General features: G+C 44.3%; 4 protein-coding genes across 5 annotated transcripts in view; all 4 read left to right on the top strand.

Moving 5' to 3' along the window:
* The window catches only part of LOC111257360 (protein INAPERTURATE POLLEN1-like), a 15,634-nt gene extending 15,097 nt beyond the window's left edge, over positions 1 to 537 (top strand). The window contains exon 2 of the mRNA XM_022826730.1: positions 83 to 537. Coding sequence (XP_022682465.1) covers positions 83 to 537 — 455 coding nt within the window. The remainder of the gene's footprint in view (positions 1 to 82) is intronic.
* A 769-nt stretch (positions 538 to 1,306) lies between these two features.
* Positions 1,307 to 6,817, top strand: LOC101786217 (aspartic proteinase-like protein 2). 2 transcript variants are annotated; one of them, XM_004970110.3, is made up of 10 exons: positions 1,307 to 1,895; positions 3,170 to 3,299; positions 3,393 to 3,652; positions 4,375 to 4,602; positions 4,901 to 5,063; positions 5,176 to 5,249; positions 5,336 to 5,432; positions 5,516 to 5,582; positions 6,083 to 6,154; positions 6,261 to 6,817. In XM_004970110.3, exons 1-10 carry the CDS (start codon positions 1,615 to 1,617, stop codon positions 6,434 to 6,436), a joined length of 1,548 nt encoding a protein of 515 aa, XP_004970167.1. In that variant the 5' UTR covers positions 1,307 to 1,614; the 3' UTR covers positions 6,437 to 6,817. The 2 variants fall into 2 exon arrangements, with proteins under 2 accessions (XP_004970167.1, XP_004970168.1); XM_004970111.4 differs by lacking the exon at positions 1,307 to 1,895 and adding an exon at positions 1,920 to 2,035.
* Positions 6,818 to 7,563: 746 nt separating this feature from the next.
* Positions 7,564 to 14,132, top strand: LOC101786871 (exonuclease 1). Its single transcript, XM_004970112.2, has 14 exons — positions 7,564 to 7,916; positions 8,716 to 8,835; positions 9,017 to 9,140; positions 9,241 to 9,378; positions 9,591 to 9,800; positions 9,903 to 10,078; positions 10,344 to 10,416; positions 10,890 to 11,016; positions 11,352 to 11,704; positions 11,816 to 11,870; positions 12,003 to 12,286; positions 12,378 to 12,429; positions 12,651 to 12,858; positions 12,992 to 14,132. Exons 1-14 carry the CDS (start codon positions 7,756 to 7,758, stop codon positions 13,428 to 13,430), a joined length of 2,520 nt encoding a protein of 839 aa, XP_004970169.1. The 5' UTR covers positions 7,564 to 7,755; the 3' UTR covers positions 13,431 to 14,132.
* A 319-nt stretch (positions 14,133 to 14,451) lies between these two features.
* LOC101752722 (uncharacterized protein At1g27050) lies at positions 14,452 to 15,923 on the top strand. Its single transcript, XM_004970113.3, has 2 exons — positions 14,452 to 14,855; positions 15,427 to 15,923. The coding sequence occupies exons 1-2, from the start codon at positions 14,523 to 14,525 to the stop codon at positions 15,619 to 15,621; spliced, it is 528 nt and encodes a 175-aa protein (XP_004970170.1). The 5' UTR covers positions 14,452 to 14,522; the 3' UTR covers positions 15,622 to 15,923.
* Positions 15,924 to 16,212: the final 289 nt, after the last annotated feature.

A 16,212-nucleotide genomic window follows, 5' to 3' on the forward strand; every position in this document is an offset into this window, starting at 1 on the left:
CTCTCCGCCGCCCATCTCCCGCCGCCCGCCGCCGCCGCCCATCTCCCGCCGCCCGCCGTCGCCGCCCATCTCCCACCGCTAGGCTACGGGGCCCCGGGTGCCAGGCGACCGATGCGGGACTTCTTCGCCGCCTGGCTAGCCACCCTCCGCTCGCCGCTCCTCCCTATGCTCCGCCGCGCGCTCTCCTCCTCGACCGGCTCCTGGGACGACCCGCTCTCCTCCGCCGCCGCGGCCGTCGAGGCCCACTTCCAGGCACACTGGTCCACGCTCGACGCCGCCGCGCGCCAGGACCCCGCGCGGGTCGTCGCCTCGGGGGGCTGGCGCTCCCCGCTCGAGCTCCCCTTCCTGTGGCTTGGTGACGTCCACCCATCCCTCCTCACCTCGCTCCTCCGCATGCTCTCGCCCTCGCCGCGCCTCCTCGCCGCCGCCGACCGCGTCGACCGCCAGATCCACGCCGCCGTCCCCGCCGTCTCCGACCGCCTCCGCCGAGCCCAGAAGGCCTTCGTGTTTTGGCGCCAGGGGCATGGTGGGAGGTAGTGGGAGGGCACTAGGGTCATTTTACCACTTCATTCAATACCTTTAGTCACTTTTAGGAGGTGGAACCAAACATACTTTAGGAGGGTGCCTAAAAACTACCTAAAAGATTTTAGGAGCTAAAACTTTAGGAGGGTGGAAACAAACAGGCCCTAAGTTCTTCGCTCAACTTCTGCACGCGCTTTCTATGAGCACGCAATAGCTGAACATGCTGCTGAAAACTCTGATGAAAGTCTACATCGATGGAGGAAAAAAATGTATATTCTCTAGCAGTCTACATTGGACATCCGAAGCGTGCCAATTGCCAAATGACAATCAGTAAAGGCTGTTCATGTTATAATTCTTTATTTTTGTTGGGAAAACACCTATGTTAGCCTAGGATCACTTGTTTAGGATGCCACAATTGGCAGCTATCGATCTATCATTGGTTCCATGAAAATGCTGCCTACAGCCAAAAGAAGAAAGAGGAGGCAGCTAAAATATTGTAGCAAAGATACTGAGCTTTAGTTTAATTGAATGGCTATATATAAATTCCATCACATCCAAATTAAAACAAATCTATCTTCAAAAGATGGATTAATTTTTCAAATCCATGATCCCATCATTTTAGAAGCCCCTCTTTGAATAATTCAGACTGTTACTGAAAACCAAACCAAACCAAACCCATCACTTTGGTCAAAGGCAGGAAAGAAAGGCAACGGAGGAGTAGAGAGAGGCCATGCCATAGATGGGGGGAAAAGGAGTCCACCCTATAAAGCGGCAGAACGCAACCGAAAAACCAGAGAGGGAGAGGGGGAGGCGCTCACACAGCAGCAGCCCACACGTAATCCTTTCCCCTCCCTTTCACACTTGCCCCCCTGAACTCCCAGCCACTTCGCAAATCCGGGCCTTGAGGAGGGAGTTATATACGCCGCGCCAACAAATTAGCGGCTCTTCCGAGGAGCTCAGCGCGAAAAAAGGAGCCGCGAATTTGGCTACGGCCACACACGCGCAGCCGCCGCGCCACGACGCGCTCGCTCCTTCTCGCCGCGTCTGGTGTAGGGCCCGCCACGTCCCCTCCCGCAGCAGCTGCCTGCCCCGATGAGGCCGCCGGAGGTGGCGGTGGCCGTTGTCACGGCCGTTGCGGTGGCGGCGCTTCTGGTGGCGGGGGCGGGGGCGGGGGCGGCCGCGGCGGCTTCGGTGCCGTTGCTGCCGGCGGCGCTGGCGTTGCAGCGCGCGGTGCCGCACAAGGGGGTGGCCCTGGAGGAGCTGAGGCGGCGGGACTGGGCGCGGCACCGGAGCTCCAGGAGGGGGCTGCTCGGGGGCGTCGCCGGCGTGGTGGACTTCCCCGTCGAGGGCTCCGCCAACCCGTACATGGTCGGGTGGGTGAGCTGCCGCCTCGCTTTTCCTCCCTGTTTTCTGGTGGTGGTTTCGGTTCGGTTGGGGTTGGGTCGGCCGTTTGCGGTTGATGGATGGAAGCGTGGGAAATTCGAGCCTCGTTATCGGTTTCTTGTTGCGGGCGGTGAGCTGAAATCTCTGCTTTCGCTGAAAATGATTGATCTGCTGGCACTTCGTCGGCTAGGCTGCTTACGTCGATTCCTTTTCCCACTCGAATGAGCGATGCTGATTCGATTGCTTATGCCGTTACTCGGTGACTTTTTGCTGCTGGATTTCGCGTGCATTCCGCCAAGTTCTTTCAATCATTTTCCTTTCTTTTTGTCACGTGTTTGACTGTTTTTGCGAGTCTAGTTGAATTTTGCTTCAATTTGTAGATTCGTTCTCTTCACCCCGGTAATGCAGATATCATGTAAATTAACTCTTGCGTGGTGCATTTCATTGCTCTACTCCTGTCAATCTAGTTCTTACTGAGGAACCCAATCCGAATGGATTCACTTGTGAAAGAAATCCAATACCAGCAGAATTCATCTTATTATGTTTTGTTTCTTCTGGATCGTATGTTTGTAGAGTTGGTTCCAGGCTACAGCTTCCATTGGACGCAATCCTTGCTTTTATTTCATTATTATCCTCAGTTGCTTTTGCTTAAGGTCAATTCCTTCATATGGAAAAAAAAGTATGATTTTTTTTAGGCTGCAATTGAGTATTTCCCTCTTCTGTAGGTTTCTTGTCCTATTGTTAACGTGTTCAATTCAAAGCAGGAAAGGTACTTTGTGCAGCAGTAACCCAGCAAGCTGTACAAACAGAGTTATTTACAGGGACCTCAGTAATTTTCAGCCATTAATCATAGAGAGATAGGCAACTAATGCCTGTTAAATACCCTTTGGTTTTAGGAGCAGCAATTTTGTATTCTTGCTTATGTTGCTGCCAATGCTTGCGGTGTGCAGGTTCAGACTTGCCCCCTTATACCATATTCCTGATTGTATAAGTAGTAGAATATCCTGTATTCCTCATTGAATGTGGTAATTTGTCACACAAGCATGCTATTCCTTCCTATCCTCGAATCAATTAGGATACACGTTTCAGTCTGTTACCAGCACATACTGCTGTGTTGTGATTGATCAACATATTGTTGCATTATCGTTTCACCAGTTCATACATATTAGTAACAACTTAACAAGGATACAATTTTGTTTTTACTCTATTATTCAATATACTCTTTTTGACTATTGTATCATAATGTTTGACTTTGAATTTGTAGGCTCTATTTTACTCGTGTGAAATTGGGAAACCCAGCAAAGGAATTCTTTGTTCAGATTGACACTGGCAGTGATATATTGTGGGTAACTTGCAGTCCTTGTACTGGTTGCCCGACATCAAGTGGACTCAATGTGAGACCAACTTCTTATCTTTGACTTAACAAATGCATATAGTTAGCCTAGGGAGGTCCTTCTGATTAATAAATTTCTATTTTTGTTCCTCAGATCCAGTTGGAGTCCTTCAGCCCTGACTTGTCATCAACATCATCCAGAATAACATGCTCTGATGATAGATGTACAGCTGCACTTCAAACAGGGGAAGCAGTCTGCGAAACCTCGGATTCCTCAAGCAGCCCTTGTGGGTACACTTTCACCTATGGTGATGGGAGTGGAACATCAGGGTACTATGTGTCTGACACGATGTATTTTGATACTGTCATGGGAAATGAGCAGACTGCCAATTCGTCCGCCTCTATTGTTTTCGGGTACAGTTTCCTTGGAGCCCTATATTATTTTAAGTAATTGAAACTTACAATTAGTACCTGATGATAATTTTAGCTGAGATGCCACTACCAAGTGTAGGTATGGACGTATGGTGACCATTAACAATTTAACATGGTGTTGGTTCTCAATAATGTGAATGTTTTGTTTATTGGGTTGGTACAAATGACAGATTAAGTGGCAACAAACTTTCAGTGTCCTGAACCAGCAGATTGCTTGTCACTTTTGCATGCATACTTCCTTTTCTTATTTTCATCCTACGGTCCAAGGCAAAAAAGGAGAAAAAAACCTTCCTTGATGTTCAACCTGAACAATGTGTTATAATTATTCCTTCGATTCTGCAGCCACAGGATGCTGGCATGTTGCTAGAACTGTCTTGCATCATTTGATCCCTGATCAGATGACAGAATATTCTCTGAATTGCATACTGTATTGTGTCAGTGGTCTTAATGTTATGTGCCAAAAAGCTTAACCTCACAGTTGTGTCCAAAATTTTTATAGTAGTTGTAGTTGACAGCCTTGTTCTTGTTCTCTTGGTCTATGCATCAGCTTCAAGTGTAGCTCTATTTCTTGATTGCGTATTTGTTTACTCATTACCCTTAACTGTCAATTTTGCTGCCAAACATTTTTTTGAAACATTTTGCTGTCAAACATTGTTATAGAAATTCTTTACCAGCTTTTGAATGTTTCAATTCCTTCCGAGCAGATGTAGCAACTCACAGTCAGGAGACCTGACGAAGGCAGATAGAGCAGTTGATGGGATTTTTGGATTTGGACAGCATCAATTGTCTGTCATCTCACAACTGAATTCACTTGGAGTGTCCCCTAGAGTATTTTCTCATTGCCTGAAAGGTTCTGACAATGGTGGTGGCATTCTTGTGCTTGGTGAAATTGTGGAGCCAGGCTTAGTCTATACTCCACTGGTTCCATCACAGTAAGTTTCATCCCTGGAATTACTTTGGGTGTAAAACTTCGGAAATCTGCATTGCTATCTTTTTTTTGATACTCCTCTGCATTGCTATCTTATGTTTTAGTAGTCATTCTACTGTGATTGTTGTGATAAATTCGACATATAAAAATATACTTATGAGTTAGACAGCTTTTATATAACTTAGTGTCTTAGTTTATGTCCATTGACCCTTGAACAACCATTTCCTGTGTTAAGAAGTTGTGAACCTCCTGTATTCCTGACACTAATTGCTGCTTATAACAATATTTTAAATGAAATATAGACCTCATTACAACTTGAATCTGCAAAGCATCGCTGTCAATGGTCAAAAGCTGCCCATTGATTCCTCCTTGTTTACAACATCAAATACACAAGGAACAATTGTGGATTCAGGGACAACATTGGCATACCTTGCAGATGGAGCCTATGATCCATTTGTTACGGCGGTGAGTCTCATATGACACATATTTTTTTTCATAGAATAAGCAATGCTCGGCTGTGTACATTATCTTCTTATTTTGTGATGTGATTGTTAATTGTCATTATTCATACCTGCAGATAGCTGCTGCAGTCTCTCCATCTGTACGTTCTCTTGTCAGCAAAGGGAACCAATGCTTTATTACTTCCAGCAGGTTTTATTCTTCTTTCTGGGAATGAAGTCAACAGCTTTGTCCTTTGATACCCTGAATTCCTCACAAGTTTTCTTACCATTTGTCAGTGTTGACTCATCGTTTCCAACCGTGACCCTTTATTTTATGGGTGGTATTGCGATGACGGTGAAGCCAGAGAACTATCTTTTGCAGCAGGCTTCTGTTGTAAGTCAGCAAGCTGTATATCTGATTAAATGCTTCTAGGAGACTGTCTCAAGTTTTATAATATCATGTAATCATGGTTGCAGGACAACAATGTATTGTGGTGCATTGGCTGGCAAAGGAACCAGGGCCAAGAAATAACTATACTCGGAGGTTAGTCAGTCTACAAAATTTGCCAATTTAGATTGCAATCACGCTATAAAATTTGGGACTCTGTTACATGATATGGCTATATGAAATAAACTAAGCTGTCCAAAGGTAAAGCATAAGCACATGTTTAGGTGTTGAGACAAGGGCACTCAGGTCTAAGAATCTTTGACTTCTGACTGCATAGTTTTTCCCCCCCTTTATGCTTTGCTGTTGCTCCTATTTCTAATGCAAACATGGACTTGCCAGCAACTCCTATTAGGTTCCAGCTTTATGCTGATAGCCACTGTTGTCCTTTATGTTTGAAGTGCTAGCCAGCTTTGGACTAGCCAAGCAACCAAATATGGTTCAATTGCATAGCACTAGACAAGCTTGAGCTGGCCTGGCTGCAGATCCTAGCCTGGCTAGGCAACCAAACAGACCCATAGTGTCCAAGCAAGCAAAACCTCTCTGGAGCTTTAATTGTTTTCTTTTTGGTGCTAACTGTGTGGTCCCTCTTGTCGCAGATCTTGTGTTGAAGGATAAGATATTCGTGTACGACTTGGCGAACATGCGCATGGGCTGGGCCGATTACGATTGTAAGCGTACATTCCTTGAGCCCATTTCAACCGCCGCCACTTCTAGTTTCTTTTTCAGTGCCCTCTTCACCTTCTTCTTTGTGACTAACACTATCCCCCTTGTCAGGTTCAATGTCGGTGAACGTCACCACGTCGTCGGGGAAGAACCAGTTCGTGAACACCGGGCAGTACGACGTGAACGGCTCCACGCGGCGCGCATCGTTCAAGAGCTTGATACCAGCTGGGATCGCCGCCATGCTTGTGCATATGCTCGTTTTCGGCGGCGGCGTCTCACGTAGATAGCAGTGCAGGCGGGCTAACTGACAATGCGATTCGATTCTTTATTGCGTTGGTGTATTTCAGAGCTGAGGGACGTTGCCGTCCCTGCTGCCCGTAGTCAGTCGTCAGTGCCACGGGCGAAGAATACTCCCTCTGTCCCAAATTACAATTCGTTTTGACTTTTCTAGATACACATCTTTTGTATGCACTTAAATATTATATATATGTCTAGATATATAGCAAAAGTGATGTATCTAGGAAAATCAAAATAAATAGTAATTTGGGATGGAGGGAGCAGCTGCCGTGACCTGAGCATTCTTACTGTACATACAGAAAATGAAAGGTCCATTTGATCATGGAGCACGGCCTCCTCTCTCTCATATTGCGGCCCCGTTCTTCTTGTCTCTCATTTTGCTCGTTCTCTTCGATTTGAAACAGAAAAGGAATGGATGTTATACGGCGGGATGTGGATTGTTACTCTAAACAGAGGGAACAATGATAGATCTGAGGAAAAAAAGGTCCCTGTTCATCGCTGCTGGAACACTGGGAGATCGAGCTAGGTGGGCAGCAGGGCGGGGGCGGCCGACTCCGGCGGCGGCAGCCGTGACGTCGGGAAGGGGACGAGGGAGGGAGGAGGGAGGAGAGAGTGGCTCCACGTGAGCATACACGAAGGCAAAGTAATTCTAATTTAGACATCACATGAAAAACAATGAGCGTGTTTAGGACCTAGTAGATGTGTATTTTAGAAGTTTGAGAACGTGAATGGCATCCCAAAGAGCGTGTTGGGGCCTTCAAGTGTATTTTACTCTAACCAATAATAGAGCTAGAGAAGTTCCATGCCAAATTTCCCTTCACGTAGTGTTCGTACGCATTTGTGCGGTCTCACAAAAAAATTGAAAATTCCTGTGCCGAGTGTGGGTACGCACAGAAAAAAAAGCTTCATAATTCAGCCATAGTAAAACGCCGCAAGTGTTTGCCCATGGTTCGGAGCGCAACCATTCGATCAGAAAAACCAACGGTCGAGAATTTTTCACGCATCCCATGGGTTCGCATCGACGTATAATAAATAATAATAATAATAATAAAATGAAAAGGCGCGCCCTTCGTTTTGCTCCCTCTCTGATTCCCTCCCTCCGGTCTTTCTGCTTCCCGCCCTCTCCTCTCCCTAAAAACCCACAAAAATCCCTCCGCATTCCTGCGTTCCATCCACCATCTCTGCGGACTGGAATCAGAGAGAGAGAGAGAGAGAGAGAGAGAGAGAGAGAGAGAGCGAGAGGGAGAGGGAGAGAGAGAGAGATAGGCGAAGGGGAGGGACTGAGGGAGGGGGAGGCGGCGGCGGCGCAATGGGGATCCAGGGGTTGCTGCCGCAGCTGAAGTCGATCATGGCGCCCATCAAGGTGGAGGAGCTTCGGGGCCAGACGGTGGCCGTCGACACCTACTCCTGGCTCCACAAGGGCGCCCTCTCCTGCGGCGACCGCCTCTGCAAGGGCATCCCCACCACCAGGTCCGTCCTCCCGCCCGGCCTCCCCTTTCTTGGACCAATTTCCTCCCGATAGGGTTTCTTGAGCCGTTCCGCCGGTCAGATGAACGTGATAGGCGAATCGGGGGAAATGCGGCTCTTTCCAATGGATTTCGCACCTAAGCCCTTTGATGTCGTGGCCGCCGAAGGGAGCGATTGCTCGGTGCGGTGCTCGGTGCGGCCAGGGGTTTCTTGTTTCGGTTCTGTGGTTCGGGTCTCGATTGATGAGACCCTGTCCGGGTGGAAGACAAAGGGGAGGACTTGCTCGCGATTCCTCAAGATTTTGTTACATTGTGAGAGAGATCCATTGTTTGCTTTCTCTCAGGGATTGCAGAATCTAAGTGTATCGCATCCGAATCGCCCCTATCTATGGCCAATTTGCTGGACCTATATTCTTCCCTGGTGCCAAGATTTCTTGTATGCTTATGTTGGACCAGTGATACCAATTAGGGGAACATCTTTTGATCATTTGACTTGATTGCTGTCTGTTACTACTCTAGTTCCCATAACACTACATTTCCATTTATGGAAGTTACTCCAAATGTTCTATGTACAGACAAATCCAAAGACACTATCATCATTGCTGCTTTTCTTTGTTACTAGCGTTTCTTTTGGCCACAGGGTTCTTCAATAATACAAAACGTTTAAAATGAAATAGTGGATCAGAGTCTAAATTCTCATGTTTGGTGTCTTGCCATAAACTCACCCGTGATACTTAAATTCTCATGTTTGGTGTCTTGCCATAAACTCACCCGTGATACTTTCCCCCTTGAAATTGAACCAGGCATATTGAATACTGCATGCATAGGGTTAACATGTTGCGACATTATGGCGTGAAACCAATTCTTGTATTTGATGGGGGCCTTCTGCCAATAAAAAGTGATCAGGAAACGAAGCGAGCAAGGTACATTCTACATATACATATCCCTATGGTTATAACCACCTGGGCCTTTCAACCTATAAAATTCATTTGTAATTTTACTTCCAAACTGTGGATCTGTTAAGGGTCTCCAACTACTCTTCAATATCCTGACGCACTTTCTTCATCTTTTTTGATTTACCTGCTAAAAAATGTCAACTTTCAGGTCGAGAAAGGAAAACCTTGAGCGTGCCAGGGAACATGAAGCTGCTGGGAACTCACGTGCCGCTTTTGAGTGCTATCAGAAAGCTGTTGACATTACACCTAGAATTGCTTCTGAACTGATCGAGGTACAGCTACAATTCCTTGAAGTGTTAGCAAATTGTTACCACCTATCTAAAATGTTTCTAATGGTCTTGCCTATTTTTTTTTATAAAATATACAATGAAGGTACTGAAGAAAGAAAAGGTAGATTATATCGTTGCACCTTATGAAGCAGATGCGCAAATGACATTCTTATCTGTTAACAAACTTGTTGATGCTGTAATCACTGAGGATTCAGATTTGATACCATTTGGTTGTTCCAGAGTAAGTACACTATTACAACCCTCCGTCCCAAGTTACTATTCGTTTTGGCTTTTCTACATACATAGTTTTTCATATGTATATTATGTCTAGATACACAAAAGTTATGTATCTAGAAAAGCTAAAATGAATAGTATTTTGGGTCGGAGGGAATACATTTCCTTTCATAGCTTGCTATTTCCCTTTAATAGTGTACATCCTTTTTTAATGTACAGATTATTTTCAAAATGGACAAATTTGGGCAAGGAGTTGAATTTCAGATTACACGATTACAGCGAAATAGAGAGCTTGACTTCAATGGATTCACAAGGCAAATGCTACTCGAGATGTGTATTCTAAGTGGTTGTGACTATCTCCCCTCATTGCCAGGAATGGGTGTGAAACGAGCTCATGCACTCATCCAAAAGCTTAAGTGTCATGAGAAGGTAAACCCTGTCTTCTGTGTGTCTGTTGCACATACTAGCTCCCTACCTAGTTAGAACTTAGGAGGCAGTGGAGAGAATTTCAGTGACATTGTATAACTGCAGGTGATCAAGCACCTGAGGTACAGTGTTGTTTCTGTTCCACCTCAATATGAAGAGAACTTCAAGAAGGCAATCTGGGCATTTAAGTTCCAAAGGGTCTATGATCCTGCTACAGAAGATATTATTCATTTGTCAAGCGTGCCTCACGACCTCACTGAAGACTTGGAATTTTTGGGCCCATATCCTTTGCCAACCTTATATCTGGATTAGAACTCAATAATTCCTGAATTTGATTAGGCTAATATCTAGATTAAAGCTTATATTCATTTCTTTCCCAAAGGTTCTATGATACCTGACTCTATTAGGCCACTCTGGCTAATGACCGTTTCTGTTGAGTTTAAAAATAAGCTATGGGCATTGCCTTGCCAACTTTTCTCAATAATTCATTTTTTTTAACTCAGAAGAAGCTCTCATGAATCTAGCTTTTCCTTAATTATTTTTTACATGGTTACCGCAAGATATTGCCAAAGGCATTGCTCTAGGGAACATCGATCCACTTACAAAGGAATCATTCCAGGTATCCTGCCTCCTTTCAGAAAAGAATTTGGACTGATCCAAGATCATGTGAAAGATATGTTTGTTACTTTGTTTTCCCCTTTCTTATGATATGCTTTGCTAGTTGGGCTAATGCAAATTTATGAAAGTAATGCGATTAGCTTTTTTTGGTCCTCCAAGTCCAAATGTAATTTCATTCTACACTGTTTCTGAAATATGTGCACTTTCAGACAAACACAAAACATTTACATGAGCATATGGATGGACCAAACAAGAGGGTTTATGGAAATGCAAGGACATTTTGTTAGAGAGTATATATAGGTTGTCATGATTTCACATTTTTCTTCATTTTCTCATCCCCCAAAAGGGTAGTACTGAACATCATACTTTTTGTGTCACTTGCTACCACATACTACTGACATGCACTTAGTTGTCAGGACATGTGAGTTACCAGTATCACTTGTAACTTTTTATTTCTTGATTGTCTTCTTGCAGACTAAACCAGAGTGCAGTTCACCTGCTGTTGATAGGGTTTGTCCAACCAGAGAGCATATTGCTACTTCAAATGGGAAGAAGAGGCTAGATTTGCCCGTGCAAAAAAATATATTGACGAACTACTTCTGTATCCTCTCAGCATATTGCAATTTTGGTCATGAATGTCACATCAATCAAGTTTACTTATAGTGAACACTTAGCTACATATACAAAAAAAATCACAATAACAGAAGTGCCTTGGTCTGGACATAAAAACAAGTTTTTGGTTCCTGGACACACCTTAGATCATTCAATGATAGGTTAATTTCCCTCAGTGTTTTAGCAGATGGGGTTGTTGGCATAATGTGTAAATTTTTAGTACGATATTCACACCAACGCTGTGCTAGGGTTCATTACTTTATTTTGAAAATCATTTGTTTACAACAATTAGCTGTCTTTTGGATTATCCTTGACTTTTCAAAGGCTTAGCATCCCTTGAGGCAAAACGGAAATTCAGGGCACCCAAAGTAACAGCTAAGCAACAAACATCAAACGGGTCTTTGCCTAGTTCGCAAACTCAAGACTCTGATACCCCTGATTCAATCGAAGATACTATGTTGCCAACAGTTCGCATTCAAGCTTCTCAATGTAGTTCTGAGCTTTTAAGCTCTGAACCTTCTCAAGATGAGCCAATCAATGCTGCATCTCAGCTTAGCTCTGAGCGTTTCAGTTCTGAGAGTTCCCTCAATGATTCAGCCAATATGTTTCCACAATGCAGTCCACATGATGTTGGTAGTGATCCTCCTTATGAGGACACGGGAATTGAAGACAGAAAGGTATTTGGTACTTACCATTAATTCATGTAAACATGTCCAATGCTGTTCTATTCCTATACTCTTATAGCAGCCACATTTCTGTTGCCCTCAAAGCTGTCTTATGCCATTCAGGTTGAGGCTGACTACTGCAACGAAAATACACTGCCAACAATTCCTTGCTTAGCAGGTAATACTTCTAATTTGCATTGTTGATTCATGGTTTGATTTGCAAACTATGTTCCGAATCATTTATTTATGCAATATCAAAACAATCTTAGCACTGATTCTTAGCTAATGCACACCTGCTATCTTTTTCTAGGAAAATCACCCAGAATATCAGAGCCTTCTTTACTTCTAAATAACATGGGACCATCTATACTGGTTCAACCTTATACTGAAGGCAATGTGGCCTCCAAAAATAAAGTCATAGTCAGAAGTCCATACTTCAAAACGGTAAATAAGAGAGTTTGCACAAATCAAGAAGATCAGTTAGATGATGAAGAGGATTATGATATTGGTACTAGCAATCTTTCTGGAGATCAACTTATGAATTCTGGCATGTTGAAGAGAAGAAAACTTTCTGGCGTCCAAAATTTCAAAGATGTAAGTGATTTTTTTTTCTTTGAATCATCATATGACAACTAGCACTTTGTACCATGGTAAATCGCTGGTCCTAAATATGCTGTTTATGCAGGAATCGTTACAGCCGATTAGTTCTGATGATAGTCCGCCAGTCATTGATGAAGGTAATCTAATCTACCTTGTTTTCTACTTAATAAAAGTTCAGGATTTGGCAGCTGTTTTGTCCAGTAAGTTACAGATGTAATTTTGGTGCATCATGTCCTGTAATGTTTTAGGTGCTTCTCAATTCCATGTAGTTCTTCCTGTATCTTAATACATTTATGTATCAAGCTATAATAAAAAACATTTTTAGTACGCTTGTCTTGATCTTAAGAAACTTATGCAGGTCGTGATACTGATGACCTTGATGATGCAAATATAAGGACTGAAGGAAGATTTGGATGCAATGTTTCCCATGTGAATATGTACAGTGGAATTGCAGAAAAATCAATGGATAAGTTTGCTGCATTGGTATCATCTTTCAGATACCCAGGCTCCCGTGCCAGTGGCCTTCGTGCTCCTTTAAAGGATGTGAAGAACACACTTTCTGTGAGGTATGCAGCTCTATAACCTTTATTTTTAGAGGTTTAAAAAGTAAAAATAAGTATGATCTGTTTACTTACCTTACCAGAAACAGCAGCCTTGTAATAACATTTATTTATTATGGTGTGCTTATTTCTGTTGTAGATCTATTCTCAGAGCTCCAGAAAAAGGCAAATTCAGATGCGCATCAAAGAAATCAGATCTAGGCCCCCCTTCAAGAAGCAGATATACAAGTGATAACAAGGAAACTGCTGCCAGCCCCCCTGATATTAGTGCATTTGCATACAGGCCTGTGAAAACTGTTCATGCTGATCAAGATGGAACCACAAGCAAAACTAAAGATGCTGCTGATGCCCCCCCTGATCTTGGCACGTTTGCTTACACTCCGATGGCACCTACTCTCTGCCATCCGGATCGGAGCAAATTCACAGGCACAGCTGTGAAAATTGCAGATAGCCCTCCTGATCTAAGCACATTTGCATATAAATCTATGAAAGGTGCAGTCAGATATTCGGATGGGAGTAGATTTGGAGGTACAGCACTGAGTGCTGCTGGAGGGACTTCTCGGAGACAATTTAAATAGAACCAGTGCTGCACATGTTGGCTCACCTAATCTGACCTGAACAAGCTGAAAGTTAACCTGTTTTAGTTATTTTCTCCAATGGTGATCAAAATGAAAGATCTCTCGAGTGCTTTCAACAGCCATACTTTCTTCACAAAACTTAACAAAGATGGACTCTTTCCCCGCAACTTGCCAGCCCCAACAGTTTCAAGATCTGGAAGTGCTACTGCCCAGGTTCAGCAGCAGCAATTTCTGTGGTGAGAAAAAGAAAACATTCCTGATCAAAGCATTTCCATTTTTGAGCAAAAGGAAGCTGGAAGCATAACTGAAGATAGCTGACATTAATATTGGAGGACCATGAGCAGCTGCAGAGGCTCCTTGTTTGCCCGCCTGTAGCTGTACATCCATCCATGATCCAATTCTAAAAGGACTACTGCTAGCACCAGGAGCTCTTCATTTCAGAGCTCATTTTGTAGGCTGCCTGTGTTCAAGTGTACAAGGTCTCTGTTTTTTTTTTGATAAGATGTACATGCTCATTTGTATGTGCCTTGCAGAAGAGTCCTGGTGTGTGAAGACAGCACTCTCATTTGTGATTGTATTTCACTGTCCCCCAGTATACTGTTGTATGATCATCTTTGTAACTCTGAGCATGATTAAGAGGTCATCATTGAGGGTGCCAACTCCTGATCAAGATAAAAGATTTGAGTATGGTGCCGTCCTCAATATAGCATGATTAAGAGGTCATCATTCTCTGATAAGGTAGAGCAAATGAACAATCTTCAGACTAAACAAATCCAGACAAAGGAAAAACTATGGTGAAATAAACAGAAAAGGAGAGGGCTTTAATACCAAAATATTAAAAAGAATTTACGAGAAAAAAATCCAAAAGGTACCACTATGCTTAACAGATGCAATATTTCTTTTTTTTTGGACTAAACATATTCAATATTTCCTATCCGTTGATTTACCATCTTTCGCACGCATCATGGAGCATCCGGCCGTACCAGCCCAGATTCTGCCGTTCCCCAACCTCCGGAATCCCAGCAAGCCTCATCTGTACTGACTACTGACTAGGCTAGCCACAAGAGCGTGCTGACTCACGCGGGAGCGGCCATGACACGCCGCCGCCGGGGCAAGCGCGGGCGCACGAGCCCAGACCCGCCGGCGAAGCGCCGCCGCGGAGGCCCGCCGGAGACAGATGCCGATGGCTATCCGGAGCCCGCTCCGGCTCAGCAGCCGTTTTCGGTGATGGTCGCAGGGCTGCCGCCCGGCTGCGGCGTGCTGGAGCTCAAGTCGCGGCTGGAGGCGTACGGCCCCATCTCGCGGGCCCGCGTGGACGCCGCCGCGGCCACCGGGTACGTGACCTTCCGGTCCGGCGCGGCCGCCGTGGCTGCCATTGCCGCGTCCCTCGACCCCGATGGCGGCATCACAATCGGATCCAAGAAGGTAATGGGACAATAGATGGCTTTATTTTGTCAGTAAATAAAGTAGATTTCCTAAATTTTGCGATGCGGTTTTGTTCGATTAAGTGGTGGTGGGCAGCTATTTTTCCTCGATTTGGTCAATTCGAAGCATGCAATCGTGTATTACTATGTAGTAAGGCGCAGTAAAGTTTCGACCCCAATTCAGGCTTCTGCTGTTCAGTGTCTTGATACAGCGGGAAAAAATAAAACAATTTCATTGCCCCAATTCATCGCAAGCGCAACAATTGTGTTTTTCAGATGTTGGTTCTCTGATAGCAGTGTCAAGAAATTCAAGCAAACAAACTTCAAACGATACAGAAAATATACTTGAGCGGGAGGTATTTGCATTATGGCTCCTCATAAGTCACATTTCCCATCTTTGGCTACAAATGCGAAATTTATGTCTAGTATTTCAATCATGACATTTCCCATCTTCGGCAACGAATGCAAAATTTATGACAAGTGGTTCGATCCTTTCAAATTCTCCAAACTACACGACATTTCAGTGCTTTGCACTTCGGTAATCACATTGTTGTTCCTTCCTTGTGATACAGGTTTTAGTTGTACAGGCCAGCGATGCGCCAAGTAACTCAAAAGGTGTATTTCGAGCTGCTGAACCTACAGGGCGATCATTGCATGATGCGACAAAGAATAACGAAAACAATGATTCAGCCATCCCAGGTTCCAAAGCAGCAGCAGGAGTGACCTACAAAGCACGAGAAATAGTCGCCTACGATGATCTTTTCTAGACTTCTAGTGAGCAGTAAGTAGTCTTCTAAGGTAGGAGCCAGCTTGGTCATCTTTGTACAATGTTAGGAGCTTGAGCTGCGCACCTGCGCCTGTGTAATCTTAGTCTAGGTCAAAATGTTGCGCTGTAGTGTGCAACTGTTTCCTGCCTTCAGTGTGTATCATTCGTGAAGGAGCTTTCATGGAAACATGGAGAGTTTTCATGTGCCTTTAGCCTTTTTTGGTACATGTTATCATGCAGAATAAAATGTGAAGGAACTTGTCATCAAGTTCTAAGCAAGATGAGCGACCTGGTAAACCTTCATCAAGTGTCTCCTGATATGTCTACATCACTGAGGAAATTAACTGTTCTAGTGCTAATGATAACGTTAGGCTTAGGCATTCTGGCATTCAACTTTTGTAAGGGTTTACAAAGCAGGGGGAAAAAAGAGGAGGGGGGGGGGGGGGGGGGGAAGGATTCGACAAAATGTCCTATATGATTCAGCAATCTCTTCATCACGCTTCATAAACCAATCCGCGGTACTTTCAACATGGTGCACAATGCTGTTGTCAACTCATTCGGCGGAGTATACACAGGGGTACAGGGGGCCTAC

Source organism: Setaria italica, chromosome V, assembly GCF_000263155.2.
Source record: "Setaria italica strain Yugu1 chromosome V, Setaria_italica_v2.0, whole genome shotgun sequence".
In the NCBI taxonomy this organism is placed as follows: domain Eukaryota; kingdom Viridiplantae; phylum Streptophyta; class Magnoliopsida; order Poales; family Poaceae; genus Setaria; species Setaria italica.

Bases quoted from the DNA above. Each gene is read 5' to 3' on its own strand.
- LOC101786217 (XM_004970110.3), top strand. From the start codon at position 1,615: ATGAGGCCGCCGGAGGTGGCGGTGGCCGTTGTCACGGCCGTTGCGGTG. The intron at 1,896-3,169 runs GTGGGTGAGCTG...TTGAATTTGTAG, and splicing joins GCCAACCCGTACATGGTCGG to GCTCTATTTTACTCGTGTGA. The intron at 3,653-4,374 runs GTACAGTTTCCT...CCTTCCGAGCAG, and splicing joins TCCGCCTCTATTGTTTTCGG to ATGTAGCAACTCACAGTCAG.
- LOC101786871 (XM_004970112.2), top strand. From the start codon at position 7,756: ATGGGGATCCAGGGGTTGCTGCCGCAGCTGAAGTCGATCATGGCGCCC. The intron at 7,917-8,715 runs GTCCGTCCTCCC...AAATTGAACCAG, and splicing joins AAGGGCATCCCCACCACCAG to GCATATTGAATACTGCATGC. The intron at 9,141-9,240 runs GTACAGCTACAA...TATACAATGAAG, and splicing joins TTGCTTCTGAACTGATCGAG to GTACTGAAGAAAGAAAAGGT.
- LOC101752722 (XM_004970113.3), top strand. From the start codon at position 14,523: ATGACACGCCGCCGCCGGGGCAAGCGCGGGCGCACGAGCCCAGACCCG. The intron at 14,856-15,426 runs GTAATGGGACAA...CTTGTGATACAG, and splicing joins TCACAATCGGATCCAAGAAG to GTTTTAGTTGTACAGGCCAG.